Here is a 20,372-nt window from a genome sequence, read left to right as displayed (position 1 = left end):
GCCTCAGAGTGTGGCCACCAACTCTTGCTGGTGGCCGCCCCCACACTTTCCCCTAAAATACGAAATTAGCTTTAGCAAGAACAAATAAATACGCACATATACATGGCCAACTTGTCGTAATTTATTTGGTGCTAGCTAGTAAGTCTGATGTGAAAAGTGATATTAACTAACATACAAGTATCACTTTTCATAGCAGACTTACTCAGCCCTGGAGAGGGGGTCAGGGGAGGCAGGAGCCCAAAGCCCGGCAGCTGGAGCCTGGACCCTGCCACTGCACAGCCAGAGCCCGAGGCCCCCGGGCAGAGTCTGCTGCCCCGCCACCCCATTGCTGTAGCCCAAAGCTTAAGCCCCAGTGCCCCTGGGAAGGTGGGAAATTCACTGGCTGCCTTCTCCTCCAGCATTGTACCCCAGGTGTCTCCAGAGGAGGGCAGGGTCCAACCCCTGCTGGCGGCCCCAGCAATCAACACCAAGGCAGTGCATCCGGGAGCAACAGGGAGTCGGAGGGGCTGCTAGATTCCTCCCCCAAGTCACAGCCCAGGAGGCCGTGGCCGCAAGACAAGACCCTGGTGGCTGCATGCAGCCACGGTGGCCACATTTGAGAAACAGACTCTAGTATTTAGAGCAGAGATGCACGTCAGAATTCCTGGAGGTCTAGTCTATTCCCAGCTCCACTGTGTGATCTCAAGGCAAATCATGGCCCCTCTCAGTGCCTCAGTTTCCCCAATTAGGTGTTAATACTATAGCTTGTGAGCCCTCTAGTGGCACTCACAGTGTACTACGTTCTGAGAAGCTTTCGGAAACCAGCCAGAGCCACCTGCTCTGTGTAACTAGGCCTGGCACATTCCTGTATAGTGACTGAACGTAGTTATTTAGGCCCCAGCTCTGCCTGGGTAGCTTGTTCATAGTGTTGTAGTATAAAGAGCAAAGGACACAATGCCGCCCTGCTCCATGCCTCAGTTTCCCCATCTGTAGCATGGGGATTGTGCTATTTACCTGCATCAACGGGTTGTCATGAGGTGTAACCCCATAATGACTGTGATGGGCTTTGAGCTCTTTGCCTCGCAGTTGCTATAGAAGTGCGGAGTGTTATGTATTGCTCTCGACGATCTGGTTAAGCATTAGACAAGACTTTCAACCACAGTGGTTTTAATAGATTGCATTTAGCAGCACGCTTGGTTTTTGCCTGACATGAATAATTCACTGCAGATTGAGAGGTTGTAAAAGGGTCACGGGAAGAGGGGAAAGATGAACATTTTGTCTCCCCTCTGGGAGCCCATTAAGGATCTGGGTGATTTCAGGGACAAAGATGACTCCAGGCCTGGCAAAGACACTTCCAATTATTAACCCTACCCAGTTTACCCCCATCATTTTATAGCAGAACTGCCAAAACCCCTGATAAATTGCCCCACTCGGACAGTTATATTATTTTCTGCCATGTTGTGAGAGCTGTTCCACTCCAGGGGAAGGAGCCATGATTTTACAATGTCCCACAAGATCCTTCCTCCTTTATCTCACTGCTTTAGGACACATCCTCTCTCCACAGCTCTGGGACATTTACGTTTCCCCCCCATGCTTCCCAGCCAACACACCTCAAACCTGACCACTTCCTGGAGTAAGGACCATGGCTCATCCAGTTATTGAGATGTGACAGCTGCCCCCTGGGAACTTCACCACGCCCCACTAACCTCATTCCCCAGAGGTCCCCACCTCTCCAGCCCCTGCCAACCTAGGCGGGGTTAGAACCAGTGACCTAGAGATGAAAGGCTTCATAGTCCAGGCCCAACTCCCCACGCCACCAAGTCCATAGTCTCTAGCTTCTGCCTTAACATGTTATCTTTACACCAAACCTGCACCAGTATCATTGCCAGGTCCCTGAGAGTCGGCCAAAAAGGTCAACTATAAACGATCTCTGCTTCATGCTGACCACAAGACTCCCCGGCCCCCCGCGCTGCTGCACAGGTGAAGCGGGGTGCTGGCGTCGGCAGCTCACAAAGATGAACCACTTTTGTAAGTTCTCTGCATTTTTCGTTCCCAGGTTTACAAAGCTATGGGGGCCTGAGGTGAGAAAATGGCCCCCCCATCACATGAGTTTCATGGCAAACTTGCCTCCGCCACTGCTGCGCGGCTTGTTCCAGGCCGCATGGGGATAATGAGGGACGAACTCGAAGGTGGCGTGATGCTTGACCTTCCCTTTGCTCTTGCTCCAGAAGAAGATGAAGACGAAGCAGACGGTGACCGAGCTGAGGAATGGCAGGATGCCCATGGCCAAGACTCCCACCAGCGTGCCCACGTCGATGAGGGATGTCTGGAAGGCCTCCGAGCGGTTGGAGAACAGGAAGGAGTCGTTGCCCAACTGGGCGGAGGGCTTGCTCACGAGAAGGTGCGCCAGCAAAGTGTCGTTCCCTGCTACGTTGCTGGCAACGCAGTGGTAGGTGCCGCTGTCCTGGGCTAGGGCATAGTCAACCTCCAAGGTGCCATCTGCAAAGACCCTCATCCGCCCCTTGTGGTTGGAGTCCAGGCGGATGTTATGAGGTGACACCCAGTAGACGGTTGGATGTGGATCCCCTTCGCCCTTGCAGCTCAAGGTTGCTTTTCCCCCCTCTTCCACACTCACCTGCTGAGGGGTCTTGTCTGGGATCTTAGACTTCCTGCAGGTGAAGTGACTGGGCAGGAGGACGTCGGAGAAGTCCTTGAAGACTTTCCCTTTGACCGTTGTGGGGCTCGCGCAGGCGGGCTGCTGCCCTCCGAAGTTAAGCCTGCGTCGCCTTCGGATAATCCATAAGAGCCGGCAGTCACAGGCCAGGGGGTTCCTGTCTAACCGCAGGATTTCCAGGTTCCCCACCGAGTGGAAGACCCCTTCTTCCAAGGTCCTCAGGGCGTTACCAGAGACGTTGAGCAGCCGGAAGTAGTTGAGTCCTTGGAAGGCACTGGTGGCGATGGTGGCCAGCTTGCCTCCGGAGAGGTGGAATTCCTGAAGGCGCGAAAGGTCACTCAGCCTCTTCCCATGGATCACCGAGATGGGGTTGTGGGAGAGATCCAGGTACCGGAGATAAACCAAATGCCTGAACGCCTCGTAAGGAACGGCGCTGAGGTTGCACTTGGTGATGGACAAGGAGGTCAAGTTCAGTCCCGAGAGGCTGTGGGGCTCCAGCGTCGCCAGGAAAGGCCAGCGGTCAATCTCCAGCACGTTCAAACGGTGCAGCCTCCGGAAGGAGTAGTTGTGGAGGACACTGATGTTGAGCACCTTGAACCGGAGCTCCACCAGGTGGGGAAGCTGGGAGAGGGCGAGCTGGGGCACGCCCGTCAAGTTGCACTTCTCCAGGGTGAGCTGCTGCAGACGGAGGAGCCCGCTGAAGGCTTCCGGTGAGATGAAGACCAGGTGGTTGTCCCCGGCCTCCAGCTTCCTAAGGTTGAATAGGTCTTTGAAGGAGTGGTCCAGGAAGATGACGATCTTGTTCTCGCTGATGTCAAGGATGGTGAGGTTAGGGAGGCCGGTGAAGATTCCAGGCGGGACAATTTTCAGCTGGTTACTCTTCAGCCGCAGGGTCATCAGCTTCTGCAGGCTGTTAAAGGCTCCAGGCTCGATGTTGGAGATGATGTTCTCGCTCAGGTCCAGCTCCTTCAAGGGCTGCAGGCGGGAGAACATGCCCTGGTGCAAGGTCCTGATCCGGTTCTTGCTCAGGTCCAGGAGCTCAGACTCCGGGGGGATCCCGCCCGGCACGGTGGTCAGGCGCCGGCGATTGCAGAAGACAGACCTGTCCTGGGAGGAGCAGTGGCACCTGGAAGGGCAGCTCCAGCTGGATCCCGTCAGGAGGGCCTCCAGGGCAAGGAAGAACAGGGGATGCCAACAAGCCCAAGAGAAGGGAGAGTCTAGGAAAGGCCCAGCCACCATCTTACCTGCTTTCTGCAAAACAAGAACATCCCATAGTTAGAGAACCAAAGCAGATCTACACCTAGACAGCAGCTGGCCATGGGTGCCTTGGGAGAGCCATGCAGCAGGCCCATCTATCTAAGAGCCAGACAGCACAGCATCTTGAACCTAACACTGGTGCAGGGCTGGCTCTTTGTTTTTTCGCCATCACCATGGTGTCTGGCCAGGGCTATCTCCCAAGGACCAAATCTGGGCCCCAATTTGCCTCCTGACGTGGTAGCAGGAGAGGGTCGGCGTTTGACTCTCTCTCCCTGCAAGGATACTCCTAAACTCACAATTCCTCCACAGCACCTGATACGCTTGCAATCCGTTGACCTCAGAAACACTTAAAGGAGGAGAGTCCCCCGTGGGCCCAGGAGGAGAAAGGGACTTGTCGAAGGTCACGCAGCACATCAGTGGCAGAGCCGGGACTAGAACCCAGGTTCCTGAGTCTCTGTCCGGCCTTCTACCCGCTGGATCGCACCACGGCTGATAAAACCTTTGCCTTCTGGAGAATGTCAGCTAACCCACAGCAGAGATGGCACTATCAATGTGATTTAAATGCCTCTCCATGCTGACATGCACACCCAAGGCTGTATTTTATCCCCCCCGCCGTCCCCGCCATGTTGGCAGTCCCGGTTAGCATTGCAGGTGAAGGACAATGGATCTCGCTCAGCACTGAAATTCAGTGGCCCTGGGATATGATGTATTATTTTTAAAGCAGAGGACGATGCCGGGAACTTTTCCAGCCTCAAATGATTTATTAAAATTCAAGTTCCCCTCTAATGAATGCCCAAGGGGTAGAAAACCATGTTCTCCACAGCTGCCGTTTGACAAGTTTGGAAGGCTTCAGAGCATAAATTGCTGCAGCACTGATGGGGGAGGCTACAATTTAGTCCCGGAGGTCCCAGAAGTCATAGAATCCAGGACTTCCAGAGACCTCCGTGACTTCATCCCGTGGCAGTCAGGAGCTGCAGGGTCCCCACTGCCCGTGGTGGCAGGGAGCTGTGGGGTACCCCACTGCCCCAGGTCGGGGGGGTCCATCGGAGCTCCGAGCCACAGCAGGCGGCGGGGGTACCCCGCAGTTCCCAGCTTCTGCGGGCGGGGGGACCCTGCAGCTCCGAGTCAGGGCCCCCGCAGCTGCCCAGCCACCCTGGGGACCCCGCAGCTCCTCATGTTGTCATGCATATTTTTAGAGAAAGTCACAGACAGGTCACGGGCGTCCATGAAATTTTCTTTATTGACTGTGACTTGTCCATGACTTTTACTAAAAATATCCGTGACAAAATCTTAGCCTTACTGATGGGTTTTATCCACTGTCGGTGTCGCACCAAGCATCTTGAAAGGATCCGGCATTGGCAAAGAGGCCGCCATCACCCATCCTCGTCACTTGCCGCAAGATGCCTTTCAGCCGTATCAGTCTGATCCCAGGGAGGGAGCTGTCCCCAGGGACCGGTCCCAGCTTCTTTCATTTTTGGCCAAGGCTACATGGGATCTTGTCAGGCAAGTGAGTGACCTGAGACTGAATCCCAGCTGGGAGGGCCGGGGAACTGGGCTGGAACGTCTGCCCAAGCTGGAAGTTACCCCTGCTGCTGCCGTTGAGACGCCCCCAGGGACTAGAGTCGTTGCTAGCCTGTGCCTGGATCTGGCGGGAATGAAAAACCGGGCACTTGCTTTTCCCAGACGGGCGGGGAAATCCCTGCCCCTCGCTCGGACGTGGCCCTCGACCAGGGGCACTGCAGCTCCTGGAGGAATGCAGAAATAGCCTCCCTCGGACCAGTGCGCCATCTAGTGTCTGCCACAGGGCAGTGCAACAAACCCTGTAGTGCCGGGATAACTGCCCCTGCCCCAACAAAGGGTTGGCATAAGCCCTGAACAAGGGGTTTCTATTCGCAGCACCAAGAGGGATGCTCTGTCCCAGCGCACACACCCCATTCCCATGGCAGGGGGTTTGGCTGCTGGGCGTGGCAAAGGGTCTCCTCCAGCGGGTAGCTGGCTTTCTCCCAGCCCTTCACAGCAGGGTTAGGTGCCACCAGGCAGCTGTGCAAGAGTGCAGACTTGAACCCAGGTCTCTCCCATGACACACGCCCCTGCCACGTTGCAGGCGATTTCCCAGAGATGGGCAGCTTTTGTCATTTAATTCCAGCCCGCCTTTCCAGCCACCATCCGGTGTGCTCCGGGAAGACACACTTACCTTTAATCATGACCCTGGCGGGGTGTCTGTGCGCACGGCCAGTTCAGATCGCAGCAAAGAGATTCCGGTTTGACTCCCCCGTTTCCCCAGGGCTCCCGCTGGCCACGCTGTCCTTCTTGCAGGTCATGGCCCACTGGGGAGAGAGAATCAAAATGGTCGGTGACTCGTCACCCCACTGATGGAGACGCCCGTCGGTAAGAACTATCTGCAAGGGAACTGGCTGGTTCTGTAGGACGGGGGCAAAGATACACTCAGGCCACTGTGAGTGTTTGTCACTTGCGCCCCGGGAGGCTGAGCCCCTGGAAACAAAGCGGGCAGGGATCTGATGCTGCAGCCTTAAAAACCCCAGGCTTTAAGGGCTGCTACCATAGCCGCAAGCAGGAGGGTGCATTGCAGAAACACAGCTACTACAGAGGCAGCATGGTCCAGTGGTTAGAGCCCAAGCCTAGGCCTGTGGAGACATGGGTTCATCTCCCTGCTCTGCCACCGACTGCCTGTGTGACCTTGCACAAATCACTTAGCCTCCGTGCCCCCCTCTGTACATGGAGATAACAGTACGACCTAGCTCTTCCCCCCCTAGATCGCCAAGTGTGTTACAAAGGAGGTCAGTATCATTATCCCCATTGTACCGATGGGGAAACCGAGGCACAGAGAGGTTAAGGGACTTGCCCACAGTCCCCCAGTGGCAGAGCTGAGACTCAAACGCAGGTCTCCTGAGTCCCAGTCCAGTGCTCTATCCCCTGAAACACCCTGTCTTCCCCTGTGATCAGAGAACCCAACTGAAATCTAGACCCCATTGTGCCAGGCGCTGCATTGCCACAGGGAGGGACAGTCCCTGCCCCTGGCACTTGCTGTCCGAACAGACAAGACAGGCCAAGAGTGAAGGAAATGGGGGGACTGTAAGAAAACAAAAAGTTGAGGTCCAGAGAGACTAAATGACTTGTCCAAGGTCACACCTGGGATCTGTAGCGGAGCTGGGAAGGGAACTCAGTGGGTTAGACACAAGACCCTGATTTCGCTCTAATGCCAGGTCATGGTGCCTAGTGCCCATTCTCTGCCCCATGGTATATTCGCCAGCTGTATCTACCACTGGCCCCCAGGGGATGATTGCCTCCCTAACCCATATCTTCATCTTCCTGGCTATTCAGCTTAAATTTACCTCTCCCTAACTTCATCCCGTTACTCTTCCTCCTCCTGGGCCATCCCAAGCAACTGCCTCCCCCTCTGCCGATACTTCCCAGCCACTTTGCCCTCTGCTAGCACCTTCCACAAAGCACGTTAGAAGTGTACCTAGACCTGCTGACAAGCAGCCTCTTCTGGGGTGAGGTATGGCAGCCTATAACAGCATGCAGCAACAGCCTGACAGGCAGGAGAAGGAGACCGTCTATAGCAGTGGTCCCCAAACTTTTCAGGGTCACGCCCCGCCCCTTACCTCTATCCAGCCTCCCCTCACCCCCTGAAGCCAGGGCTGGGAGCAGGGCCCCAGCTCTGGGGGGAGGGGAATGCAGACAGGGGGAAGGGGGCCGAGGCTGGGGCCTCAACTGGGGGTGAGACTGGGAGCGGGAGCAGGGCCAGGGCCGAGAACGGAGCAGCAGCTGGGCCGCAGTCGGGGGTGGATATGGGCATGGACTGGGAGCCGCGGCTTGTGAGCAGGGCCGGAGAAGAGCTGGGAGCAGAGCAGGGCTGGGTGGTGCTCCCTCCCCACCTCCCATGGTGCTGGGGCTGGCCTGGATCCTGCCATGCCCCCCCCACGAACATTCCTCCACTCCGTGCCCCCCTAGGGGAGCGCGCCCCACATTTGGGAACCTCTGCTTTCTAGGCAGGGCACTATTATTCAGGCTGGAAGCTAGATTTTAGCGCTCCTTGTCTAACAGTGGCCAGGGCAATGCAGAGACGGTTGTTACGTGCCCACGCTTGTACAAGCCCTGAGAGATAGTCGCATCTCCAACCCAGAGGCCTGGCTGGCTTCCTCCTAGCCTGCCGGCTGGCAATTCTCTGTTTGCAAAGGCCGGGATGCTGTGGCTCTCAAGTCAGGCCAAGGAAAGCAATCTCCTTTGAGTGCCCCTGTGGCATCTTGCCAGCACATGCATTAAAACGCAGCCATCAAAGCAAGGGATGATTGAAAAGGGGGAGAACATTCATCATAGAGGTGGGGGGGGAGGCTTGGAAGGGGTGGGAGGACAAGAATTCATTGGAATGGGAGCTGTTGCCTTTCCCTACTCGACTAGAATGTCATTGGTGAAATGAGGTCTGGCACGCATGGCGCTTCCTAATGTTGTCTTTCTTTACCGGCTAGAGGACAGAGACAGATCCTGACCTCCGTGACGCTGGTGTAAACTCAGCATCACTCCAGCAGGGCTACTCCGGGTAGATCCTGGCACACCAGAGGAGCAGGACTGGGCTGTAGGTATAATTGAAAGGTGTCAGTTTTGTCCCCTGTTTTCAGAGAGGAACGAGGACTGCAAATCCCCTGTACAGCTCAGCTGGAGTTTAGCATCTCTCCACAAGATGTTCTCAGAGAGCAGAGGTGGCCTCCTTTTAAAAAACACTATGTTCAGTTCTCTTAGATTCCCAGGGCTCAATAATCTTCTACCAATACAATTTCCATGTACAGAATCCCCTTTGCAACGGGATCCGAGTCCCACTCAATGCTGGTGAAGTCTTCCAGCCATGGAGCAATGACAATGCCCTCGAACTGCAGCTGCTGGAAGAGAAAGGGCATCTCTCCTGATGTCGTGGCCAAATGCTCGCCCATTCTGTCTGCTGAGAACGCTGGCGGGGACTTTATTCCGATCTAGTCTCAGTCTCTTTCCAATCCTCACTTGTTGTGGTGTCAAGTTGAGTTTAGATTGTACAGACGGTAGGAACGGGACAGTGTCTCTCCTTGCTTTTAGGATAAAGAAATATATATGACAAATAAAATATGTTGCATTGTTGTGTGCTGCCGTGTTCCACCCCAGAACAGACTGCATTTTGGCGCCAGGCAAAGTGCATTTTTATTCTTGGACAAAACTTCCGGAGACTTGAATGGTAGAATTGCCTAAGTAAGGACTGCAGGATTTGGTCATCGTTTGCAAAGCTCTTTTGGATCCTTCAGGGCGAAAGAAACCCTGGGGAATTATTATCCCTTACGGCAGCTAACTGCAGTGGCACAGAGGAAACGGGTGATGGAGCAACAGGAGGGGGTGAAGGCTAAGTGAGAGAGATCCTGCATCTTTTCTTAGCAATTAACTCCCAAAGTACGACAAACCCACCCAACCCTGGGGGAATGACGCTTAAGCTACACCTGGCCTACACAGCGCATGCCCACATAGCTTCCCAGTGTATAAATGCAGCGTGCACCGACAGAGGGAGCTTTTCTGCCGGCGTAGGAACACTACCTCCCTGAACGACATTAACTAGGCCGCCCAAAGCCGTTTTCTGTGGGTGTAGTTGTGTCTACACCAACACAGGGTGTCACCATAGCAGGTGACTATTTCACATCCCTGCCCGACACACCCATGCTGCTGTAAGTCTAAGTGTAGACCAGAACGGACGGGATTTTCCAGTCGAAACCCCCCCCAAGAGAAGCCGTCAATTTCTCGCCTACTTGTTTTGCCACACGGAAGGCCAGTGCTGACGGGTTGAGAACAACCGCTGCAAACACGATCTGGCCCCGGGATCATTTTGTGCTGGCAACACAGGTTTAATTAGTATTTTTTTAAAAGGCCTTTTTCAGTAAAAACGCAGCCCGAGCGTCCAAGCTCAGAGCTGCCAACTCCTAAGTAGCCCCAGGAGGCAGATGGATGGTGATTAGATTCAGAGATCTGAGCAGAGGGAGCTTTAATCAGGCTAATGCAGGTGTGTTGGCCAAAGAGAAAAGGGGGTGAGGGGCGGACGGGGGCAGAGACTGCAGTGCAAAGGAAGAAATGAGAACTTGGTACTGGCTTAGACCCAGCGGCCCGACTCTGCCCGGGGATTCTGCGACGGGCCCGACTCTGCCCGGGGATTCCGCGGCGGGCCCGACTCTGCCCGGGGATTCCGCGACGGGCCCGACTCTGCCCGGGGATTCCGCGACGGGCCCGACTCTGCCCTCCGTGAGGCTTTGCACCCATGTCGCTGAGCTGCCTCTTGGGTTGGGAACAGAGAGAATTTGCCCAGCAGTGGGTTTAAGCCGCACTGCCAGTATCGATGCCAGGCTGACGTTCACCTGCCAGGCGGAGCCCAGTCGCTGCTGGTGTTTAAAACCATAAATGAAGGACAGAGAGCTGCTCGCTCTCCATTGACTCAGTGGGCGAGAGCCTGGCTGGTGAGGGGACCCTGCTCCCTTGGCAGCGAGGATGCGGGTTAAACCCCTCGAGGGCTGACAGCCTTCCTGTGCCTCCCCACAATTGCCTTCCGTGTGCCTAGACGCACAGACAAGTTCTCCCCCAATTGGCCAGGGAAGAATCACAGGGCAGCTCCACTCAGAGCAGCACAAAGCACCATGGGACGCGCCCCCAGAAGTCCCCAGGGGAACGCAGCACCGGTGAGGACACAGTAACCTGGGCAGGGCTTTGCCATGCGGCTGCTCACGCCTGGGCTGGGCTAACCCAGGTGCTCAGACCCAGGGTAACACTGCAGGGATCTATGGTGAACCTCTGTTTGCCTTACCCAGGCAAGGAGCTTTCTTCAAGGGGAGGGTGGAATTCATCTCTGTGACGAAGGCCCTGCAATGCTGTGGTCCTATTTGCGGGTTTCGGCATGTCCGGAGTCGTGCTCCACCTTGGATTTCATCTTGAGTAACGAGAGCTCTGCAAAGACCTCCTGCGCTCTGAATCAATCCAGGCAACCTTTAGCTTTCACGGATCTTATCCAGCGCTCAGGAACGGCTGGCACGCACCCATTCACCCTCCCACCACCGCTCTGAGCCCACAGCCTTGTTCTCCAGAGTCTCCACTTTCATTTTTTAAGAGGTCAGGCACGACTGGGAAGAAACGCTTTGTTCGCTTTTTTGGAGGTTCACCGATGGTCTGCGGGGAACTTGGGACAATCCCTCGGCGAGGTCTGAATTGCCCCGGTCACCTCGGGGAGGAGCAAACTGTGATGCCCAGTGATGAGAATTTAAACATCAGCCCAGTCAGCCCTTCCATTCCTGGCTTGAGAGCAGGGCGAGGGACATAGATCGGGACCATCTAGTGTGTGCGGCATCTCGTTTTGTGCCCCAAGTGGGTAAGGTGCAGGAGGGGCCACCACTTATTTCCCCCCCCAACATGGGAGGAGCTGAGCCCAAGGAGACACTGTCAAGCCCCACCAAGCATGAGCCAAGCCCAGCCTGGTCGGTGGCAACACAAGCATATTTTGAATATCCGCATAAATTCTGTTATGAGTGGGGTCTCATTTTGGTGACTTGTGTGGGTGGAGCTTATTTAGTGGGTGGAGCCTGGAAAGAGTACCACCCCCACCCACCTGATTTTACATAGCAGCTCCAGTCATCTAATACAACTCCTGATTGTTGCCTAGTAGAAAGATACCCCCTCCCTATCAAATAACTACTCCCTGTCTGATCTAGGCTGAGCAGATGTCCCGATGTTATCAAAACTGTCCCGATTATTAGGGGCTTTGCCTTATATAGGACCTTATTACCCCCTCCCCCACTTTATTCCCTCCCCCCGGTCCTGATCTTTCCAACTTGCTATCTGATGACCCTAGTCTGATCCCACGTACACCGAGCTTTGCCTGGGGGCAGCCATTCCTTAGAAGTTCTGGGGATTTATGAATATGGCCCCAACCCATAATTCTCTGAATAACCCCGTTAACTAACCCTTGATGAGCACTATACTACAATACCAGATAAGCTGATAGATGGACATGTTGGGGTGTCACGGAGTCCCCGGGTTATGCTCTGGAACTGCTCCCTATGAAGCCAGTCAGGACTATGGGGAAGTCTCCTTTCTGTGAGCAGCCTGTCTTCAGGACACACAGCTCACACATCTTCCACCTTCCTGGGTCTGACCTCGGAGCATTCAGCATCCTCTGCCCCTCTGTGCGCTTCCCACAGCGAGTCCGCCCAGGCGGGCTCCTGGGGAAGCCAGCGGGTCCTGCCCCCCAGCTCCGCAGTCAGACGTGACTCTCAGCCAGCTAGTAAAACAGAAGGTTTATTAGACGACAGGAACATGGTCTAAAACAGAGCTTGTAGGTGCAGAGAACAGGACCCCTCAGCCGGGTCCATTCTGGGGGGCAGTGAGCCAGACAACCACGTCTGCCCTTCACTCCATGTCCCAGCCAGCCCCAAACTGAAACTCCCTCCAGCCCCTCCTCCTCTGGGCTTTGTCCCTTTCCTGGGCCAGGAGGTCACCTGATTCCTTTGTTCTCTAACCCTTTAGCTCTCACCTGGCAGGGGGAAGGGCCCAGGCCATCAGTTGCCAGGAAACAGGGTATTGGGCATTCTCTGTGTCCAGACCCCTGCACATACCTGCCCTCTAGGGCTCTGCAAGGATCATAGACCCTTATCCCACCACCTAAATACTTAAGAACTGCATAGGGGAAACTGAGGCACCCCCACACTATTCAGAGGAAACATTAAGAACAGTCCCGCTTCGTCACATGGGGTCCCACTGAAAACCCCACTAGTGCCACCCGCAGTGTTCAGAAAGCATGAATCAGGCCCTTAAACAAAATCAAAAGAAAAGGAGGACTTGTGGCATCTTAGAGACTAACCAATTTATTTGAGCATAAGCTTTCGTGAGCTACAGCTCACTTCATCGGATGCATACTGTGGAAAGTATCGGCATGTAGCTCACGAAAGCTCATGCTCAAATAAATTGGTTAGTCTCTAAGGTGCCACAAGTCCTCCTTTTCTTTTTGCGAATACAGACTAACACGGCTGTTACTCTGAAAACTGTGGAAAGAGTGGCTTAAAAAGCACGAGTTGTTTTTGGTTTTTTTTTAATAAATGTTGAATGCTTTTGATTTGCGGTCTGCTTCGTGGGCCTTTTGGGGGCAGGTGTTCAAGCTTTTCTCCCTAGTCAGGGGGCTGGAAACTTGCTTTTCAAAAAAGTTTAAATAAAAGCTCCCAAAAAGCACAGCTCCAGGAACTGGGGCTATCAAACCTCAGAACATTGTGCAACTCATGGCATGTGCCACGTACACCCCCCCTTGTGGCCAGATGGGTACTGCATGTTATTCCTGCCATCTGGGTCATCAATACGTAAAGGATCCAGGCAAGGGGAAGCCAAAACAAACCAACAAAATAAGAGCAGGAGGACTCGTGGCACCTTAGAGACTAACCAATTTATTTGAGCACGAGCTTTCGTGAGCGACAGCTCACTTCATCGGATGCATTTTCCACGGAATGCATCCGATGAAGTGAGCTGTAGCTCACGAAAGCTTGTGCTCAAATAAATTGGTTAGTCTCTAAGGTGCCACGAGTCCTCCTTTTCTTTTCGCGAATACAGACTAACACGGCTGCTACTCTGAAACCTAACAAAATAAGTACGTCCCCTTTAGGATCTCGGGGCAGGGCCTTAGCTCAGGATTCTGGTGCAGAGCTCCCAAGCTTAAAGTCCACAAAGTCTCTGTGTCTGGTCTGAGCCAGAGCCCAGCCACTGAAGTCAGCGTGGGTTCCACAGTCCTCTCTCTTGTTCAGCTGTTTGTTCATATAGCCCAGTCCAGCCTGTTTTGGCTCCACGCCACAGCCTGTATCTTAAAAGGGCAGATCATAGAATATCAGGGTTGGAAGGGACCTCAGGAGGTCATCTAGTCCAATCCCTTGCTCAAAGCAGGACCAATCCCCAATTTTTGCCCCAGATCCCTAAATGGCCCCCTCAGGGATTGAACTTGAACTCTGGGGGGAGGGATAGCTCAGTGGTTTGAGCTTTGGCCTACTAAACCCAGGGTTGTGAGATCAATCCTTGAAGGGGCCATTTAGGGATCTGGGGCAAAAACGGGGATTGGTCCTGCTTTGAGCAAGGGCTTGGACTAGATGACCTCTAGAGGTCCCTTCCAACCCTGATATTCTATGAACTCACAACCCTGGGTTTAGCAGGCCAATGCTCAAACCACTGAGCTATCCCTCCTCCCTTCACATGGGGGTGTTTTCCGGAGGAGCCAGAAGGTACGGCCTACCCCAGTTAACTAGTTTTTTGTCACTAGGGGTATTTGAATGGGAAAATAAGCAAGAAGCTGGGGAAGGGTCAGTCCTGCTCAGGTATCAATTCAGGGTGATTCCCATCAAGTCAGTGGCATTCCTACAGCTTTACTCCCTCTCCACCGACAGTCCCACGCAACACATTCACTCAGAAACAGGAGTGACTGTTTAATGATGGAATTAGTCAATTAATTAGATACGCTCAAATTAATTAGAATTAATAACGGACCGAGGCTAGAGTCAGGATCTGAACTCTGTATCCCAGACTCTCCCACTCCTCACCCAATCACCTCGTTAACATCCAAGGGTCTGATCTTACAGCTGGGGATCCTCAGATCCTCACAGATCCCCCTGCGCAGTGGGTCTCATTCGCCCCGTTTTGCAGACAGGGCACATTTCAACCCATTAAGAATGACTCACCATTGTTTGAAGAGCAAAGCTGGGGAAAGGAACCCAGGAATCCTGACCCTACAACCTTGCCTCCCTCATTAAAATACCATAAGATACATTATGTCATTGGAAGACCGCTCAACAGCTCGCCTGTTTCTATATCACTTATAATTAGCACCTCTCGGCCAGTCACTAAGTTGCCAGTAGTGACTTCACAAGTTCTGGAAGGTTATTAATGTTCTTTCATTTCCCAGAACTTCGGCCACCCCTCAAATACCCGCCTCCGCCTCACACAAGAGGATCTGATGCACTGCGTCCATGCCAGCAGCTCCCCCGGGCTGTACAATCCTCCTGCCATAACACAACTGTTGTCTGAATGGTCGGTCTGGCCGCGGGGTTGGAAAGCCGCCCCCTGCCGGCTGGCCTTTCGAATCTGGCCAATCGGCCACCCAGGGGTGGCCGGTGCAATGTGAATGAGGCTCACTGGAGTATCCAAGTGCCTCGCCGTCTTTGCTGTATTTATCCTCATGCACCCCTGTGAGGTTGGGCGGTGCTGTTATCCCCATTGTACAGATGGGGAAACTGAGGCACAGAGCACAGACGGGCCAGATACACAAAGGGATTTAGGCATCACCGACACGCTCCTCACTGTGGCTTAACGCCATACGTGCCTGTAGACTATCTGACTGGTGCGCCCCCTCGTGGCTGGGTTTAGCATAGCAGCGCTGTCCTCTCGAGCACCCCCTGGCAATGGCTGCTCCAGCTCTGCAGAGGTCCCATCTGGCGACTCGGCCCGCCGGCCAGGTCACGGTTTGGTGCCACCCCTTTTGGGGGACCAGGAAGCCCAAGAGAAAGATGCAACAACCTGAGGTCTGCTCCTCGGTCCCATGGGCCTCACAGCCCTTCCCTCTGGGTTTTCCGCCGTCCTTATCCCCTGCTCACAGGCCTCACGCCACCTTCCCCAGCGGCTGGTGGGGGAAGCCCAGCCCAGGCTCTATACTGGGTTCCAGACCAGGGACCCTATAACCGGCAGCTGATGTCTGCCCCGTCAGACCCCCTGCTCCTGCCTCCCTGCCGTAGCCTGTCAGCTGGCCTCTCCCACAGCCTCTCTAGGTTCACCCTTCTCTCCGGGCCAGAACCCACAGGGCTCCCCCCAGGAACCCCCGAAGTACAAACTTAACCCAGCTACTGCCCTCCTGGGGCTTGACCTTCCACCTGACCCTCAATCAAGCCCACTGGAAGCCCAGATCCTGGAGGGCCCGGCCAGCTCCCCGGCCAGCCTCTGCGCCCTCCAAGGCCGAGAGAGGGATTGTGGAATTCCTTCCCTGCAGCACCTCCTGGTCCCTGCTGCTTCTCCCTCGCTCAGCCCCTTCCCCAGCCTCCTGGTGCAACCAGGGAGCAGAACCGGCCTCTCAGGCCCCCATTAACCCGTTCATTGCTAGAGCGAGGGTCCCCTCTCCCCAAGATTTCTTCAGTCAGGCCTGGGCCAAGCCGAGTCCTGACCCCGCCCCTCAACTAACGAACTGCTCAGCCCCCGGGGTGATTTTCAAACGAGGCGATTCCCCACCTGTCTGCCCTGCGGGGCGCGATCCAGTCGGCGAGCGCTGGGCACCCCTCGGCCGAACACAAACCACTGGGGGGGGGGGGGCGATCAGACAATGACACGTGTCTCTCCCCCCAAGCTGATGGAGGGACTCAGCTTCAAATCTCTGCTCCGTCTGATTTGGAGCAAGGGCTTGGACCCAGCGTCTCCTACATGCTAAAGGTGTACCCCTAACCACGGGGCTGTTGCGTATTCTCACAGCTCCTCTGCCCCCCATGCCTCTGCTTTGCACTGCTTCCTAGCTTATGCAGTTCCCCAGTGCCTGGAGATGCCTTTCCTCGGCGCCTAACTCTCCCCATGCAATGCACGGAGACGGAAGTCCCCTGTGTGAATCTGGCCCGAAGTGACTTGCTCAAGGTCACCCCGGAAGCCTGTAGCAGAGCTAGGAATTGTACCTGGTTCTCCGAAGACCTTAGCTAGCGCCCTAACCACTAATGCATCCTTTTCATCTCCGGGGGCGGGTCCCAGATCCCAGCAGAAGGAGCCAGCTGGGAAATGACCTCCTGGAACTGGCGACCTGCAGTTTATGACAGTGCACAAGAGGGACACATTTCTCCCAAAAATCCAGGGACAGCACAGAGCCACCAAGGATTATTGACCGAGACAGGATTGCACATTAGCGACTGCTTTAAATAGCCAACCTTGGCACGACGCTGCATTTACATCATGAAGTTTGATCGGTGCTAATTATAGCCCAAGCGAAGCGAGTTTGCTGCTTTTTATGATGCCGCTCTCCATATGACAGTTCCTGGCTTTGCCTTGAAACCAGCTAACACCTTGTTATTTGCACTCAGCCCTCAACAAGCTGTGGCAGCGCCCGGAGAAACTGGCTGAACTCCTTTAAAGGGCCCCGTGGCCAAAGACTTGTAGCGTTCCCACAGATCTCCGCCCCGTTGAAGATTTCCGGACACTAGTTACCCTCCAGCTGCCCAGATTTTGGTCTCTCTGTGTCCCAATGCTGGGACAAGGGGTTGCCTAACGAAATGAAAAGAAGGAAAGATCTTTTCAACAAATGTGCGACAAGCCTGTGGAACTCACTGCCACAGGAAGTGGCTGAAGCCAAGAACTTAGCAAGATACACAGAGGGACTGGACATTTATATGGATAACTAGAAGATCCAGGGTTAGTGTAGTTATTGCTAACAATCCCTTTGGCAGAGATATTACCCCTTGTGCTTCAGAGCTTAAGCCAATCTCTAAGGCACGGCTGATAGCAGCTGGTGCTGGCCAGTGTCAGAGACAGGGCACTGAACTCGATGGCCCTACCCATCCTTACTCACACCTTACTCCATGAATAGTCTGGTTCAAATCAATTGGATGAGGCTTTAGGAGATAATTGGGTTTATTTAACACATCAGAACCAAATATCTTAACTCAATGCACCCTCCTTTCCTTCTGCACAGCTGAATTTGTGGCTGATCAACATGTAAATGCCAGTTATTTTTAAAACCCGCCGAGCCAGCCCCTCAGCTGAGGTACACTGGCAAGTCAGACTACTAGGTGAGTGGAGCCGTGCTGGTTTGCAAAGATTGAGGGTCTATCCCAATGTGGTAGGTTTATCGTCCTCTGGATTAACACTAAAGACTTATATATTCTTCCAGCTGGCAATGACATTTAGCTCAGAAATGTGCATTAGAAATTAGGATATTCACACATGGTCTTAGCTGTGTGCCCTTACAAAAAAGAAAAAGATTGATTAACAAGAGGCTAAAGAAAAATCACCCGGCTTCTCATCCGGAACGGCATTTGACTAAAAGCAGTAGTACATGGAAGTGTTTGTGAAGTCTCTGTGCTATATTGTAGCAGGCAAAACGACCCATTATTTGCAGAGTTGCTGCTAAGCATTTTAACTCAGGTCGAACTTGATAACATCCTTGCCCTGGATATTAAAAACGTATTGAAAAAGTGATCAGTCTGCAAAGCGCCAGACAAAAACATCGACCAAGCCTCCCGGGAGAATTTAGCCAGCATGCAGTTTGGCGACAGGCAACTGGAACCAGCGTCTGCTCTCTGTTTTAAGGTAAGCCCTTTTGTGTTGGAAAAGCTGGACCGGAAAGGGCAGAATTGAAAAATCGGGCTGCATGAGTGAAATGAACCAGCTGCATTGAAGGAACAAGATTGCATCGCTTTTCCTCATGGCAAGCTGCCCCATTTCAGGATCTCAATTTCTACAAAATATTGACTTGGCCGGCATCTCTCTCCTAAGCCAATGGAGTTCCACTCACTGATCTTTTTCAGAAGGGACGGCTGTGATCCCTGAGTCTGACATGCCAGTGACAGGTGGGTCCCAGGTCATGGAACAAGCTGGGTTCTGTGTTTTCTAACCCTCTCCATAATTTTCAGTGATGCTGTGACTGATACCAGTCTTTTTGGCTCTGCAAGGGATCTTGCAATGCAACCATCCCTCCTTCCCCCGACCCCTCCGTGCCTCCACCTAGGAGCCAGAAAGACATGCCGGTTGCTTCTGGGAGCCGTGTGGTGCCGGGTAGGGAGCCTGCCATCTCCACGCCAACCGGACTTTTAACAGTCCGGTCAGCGCTACTGACCGGAGCTGCCAGCGTCCCTTTTCGACTGGGCAATCCGGTCAAAAAACGGACACCTAGCAACCCTACTTAGTAGTCCCTTTACCAAGTCTTCCCTGAGATCTGTGGTACTCAGCATCTCGCAGGATCGGGCCATCAGCTCCAAGGACCAATCTCCCCAAAGTCTGGGCTTTTCCAGAGAGAAGGACACCCCCGAACCCACCCCCACGCCCTGCCACCACAGGCTTCGCAGCGACATGCTGCTGCCCCCATTCCCAAGGCAAAACCCGACCAGGAGGCGAAAGAACCGTTTTGCAAATCAGTTGCCTTCCTCCCATTGCTAGCAGGGTCAGCTCGGGGCAGCTCAGAACGCAGCGCCTTCAAGCCTCTGTCCATCACAAACCGGTAGCAGAGGGCACCCGGCAGCCTCTTACCTGAAGCATCTGGTGCCTGCAGGAGCGAGGATGCTTCTGGGTTGCATGATGACAGTCGTCAGCGTGTGTCTTATCCCTGCTTTGCTCTGCTGCTGCCTTTCAACCACGTGGCTCTCACTTTTCCCAGGCAATGTGCCACGCCAGGCGAGCTCGCTTGTCTCATGGCTGCTGCCTGCAGGGAAGATTTCTTCATACAGAAGCTCACTCAGACAGAGATCAGCCCCCGCCCCTTCCCCTATATCAATGGAAAGGGTGCCAAAAAACGGAAGGAGGGACAGGGAGGGAGGCTGCAACGGGCCTGCTGCTCTGGGGCTTGCCTGCAGCATGCACAGGGCAGAGAACCCGCCACCCTCATTGACTTCTGTAGGTAAGGTCATCAAGGGTTCACTGGGTTACGCAGAGTATTATGGGTGGGAGGCATGCTCCACACATCCGCTTAGTTCCTGTTTGGTTAGTTGCATAAAGATTCCCCCTATTCCCCCCCACAACTCTCTGTTGTGATGCAGTTAAATAAAGCAGCAAGTTCCCAGCCTGCAGTCCTGGGAGTAGACTTTCCCCCCGTCCCCTTTTTTTTGCCCTTATTGGTTGGGTTGCCAACTTTCTAATCGCACAAAACCGAACACCCTTGCCCAGCCCCCTGTCCTGCCTCTTCCCTGAGCCCCCACCCCTGCTCACTCCATTCCCCCCTCCCTTGGTTGTTCACTCTCCCCCACCCTCATTTACTCACTCATTTTCAGGGGGCTGGGGCAGAGTGCAGGGGGGGAGGTGAGGGCTCCGGCTGGGGGTGCTGGCTATGGAGTGGGGCTGGGGAGGAGGGGTTTGGGCTGCAGGAGGGAGCTCCAGGCTGGGGCCAAGGGGTTTGGAGTGTGGGAGGGGATTCTGAGCTGGGGCAGGGGTGCAGGAAGGAGTGTAGGGTCCGGGAGGGGACTTAGGGCTGGAGCAGGAGGTTGGGGTACAGGGTGCGGGCTCTGGGAGGGAGTTTGGATATGGGAGGGAGCTCATGGCTGGGGCAGGGGGTTGGGGTGTGGGAGGGGGTGCAGATCTCAGGCAGCTCCCAGAAGCAGCGATGTGTCCCTTCGACTCACGGAAGCATGACCAGGCAGCTCTGCGCACACTGCCAATGGAGTTCCACTCACTGATCTTTTTCAGAAGGGACGGCTGTGATCCCTGAGTCTGACATGCCGGTGACAGGTGGGTCCCAGGTCATGGAACA

The 20,372-nt window shown here is 54.4% G+C and overlaps 1 protein-coding gene across 1 annotated transcript; it reads right to left on the bottom strand.

Moving 5' to 3' along the window:
* Positions 1 to 1,141: 1,141 nt before the first annotated feature.
* On the bottom strand, positions 1,142 to 19,314 carry LINGO4 (leucine rich repeat and Ig domain containing 4). Its single transcript, XM_073322615.2, has 3 exons — positions 19,160 to 19,314; positions 6,105 to 6,237; positions 1,142 to 3,904 (listed from the first exon to the last, which is right to left on the bottom strand). Exon 3 carries the CDS (start codon positions 3,890 to 3,892, stop codon positions 2,081 to 2,083), a length of 1,812 nt encoding a protein of 603 aa, XP_073178716.1. The 5' UTR covers positions 3,893 to 3,904; positions 6,105 to 6,237; positions 19,160 to 19,314; the 3' UTR covers positions 1,142 to 2,080.
* Between the last annotated feature and the right edge of the window lie 1,058 nt (positions 19,315 to 20,372).

Source organism: Lepidochelys kempii, chromosome 24 (genome assembly GCF_965140285.1).
Source record: "Lepidochelys kempii isolate rLepKem1 chromosome 24, rLepKem1.hap1, whole genome shotgun sequence".
In the NCBI taxonomy this organism is placed as follows: Eukaryota; Metazoa; Chordata; order Testudines; family Cheloniidae; genus Lepidochelys; species Lepidochelys kempii.
The sequence above is the reverse complement of the archived record's forward strand: the minus strand, read 5'-3'. Positions and strand labels throughout refer to the sequence as shown.

Excerpts from the sequence above, each read along its gene's own strand:
- LINGO4 (XM_073322615.2), bottom strand. The coding sequence starts at position 3,892 with ATGGTGGCTGGGCCTTTCCTAGACTCTCCCTTCTCTTGGGCTTGTTGG.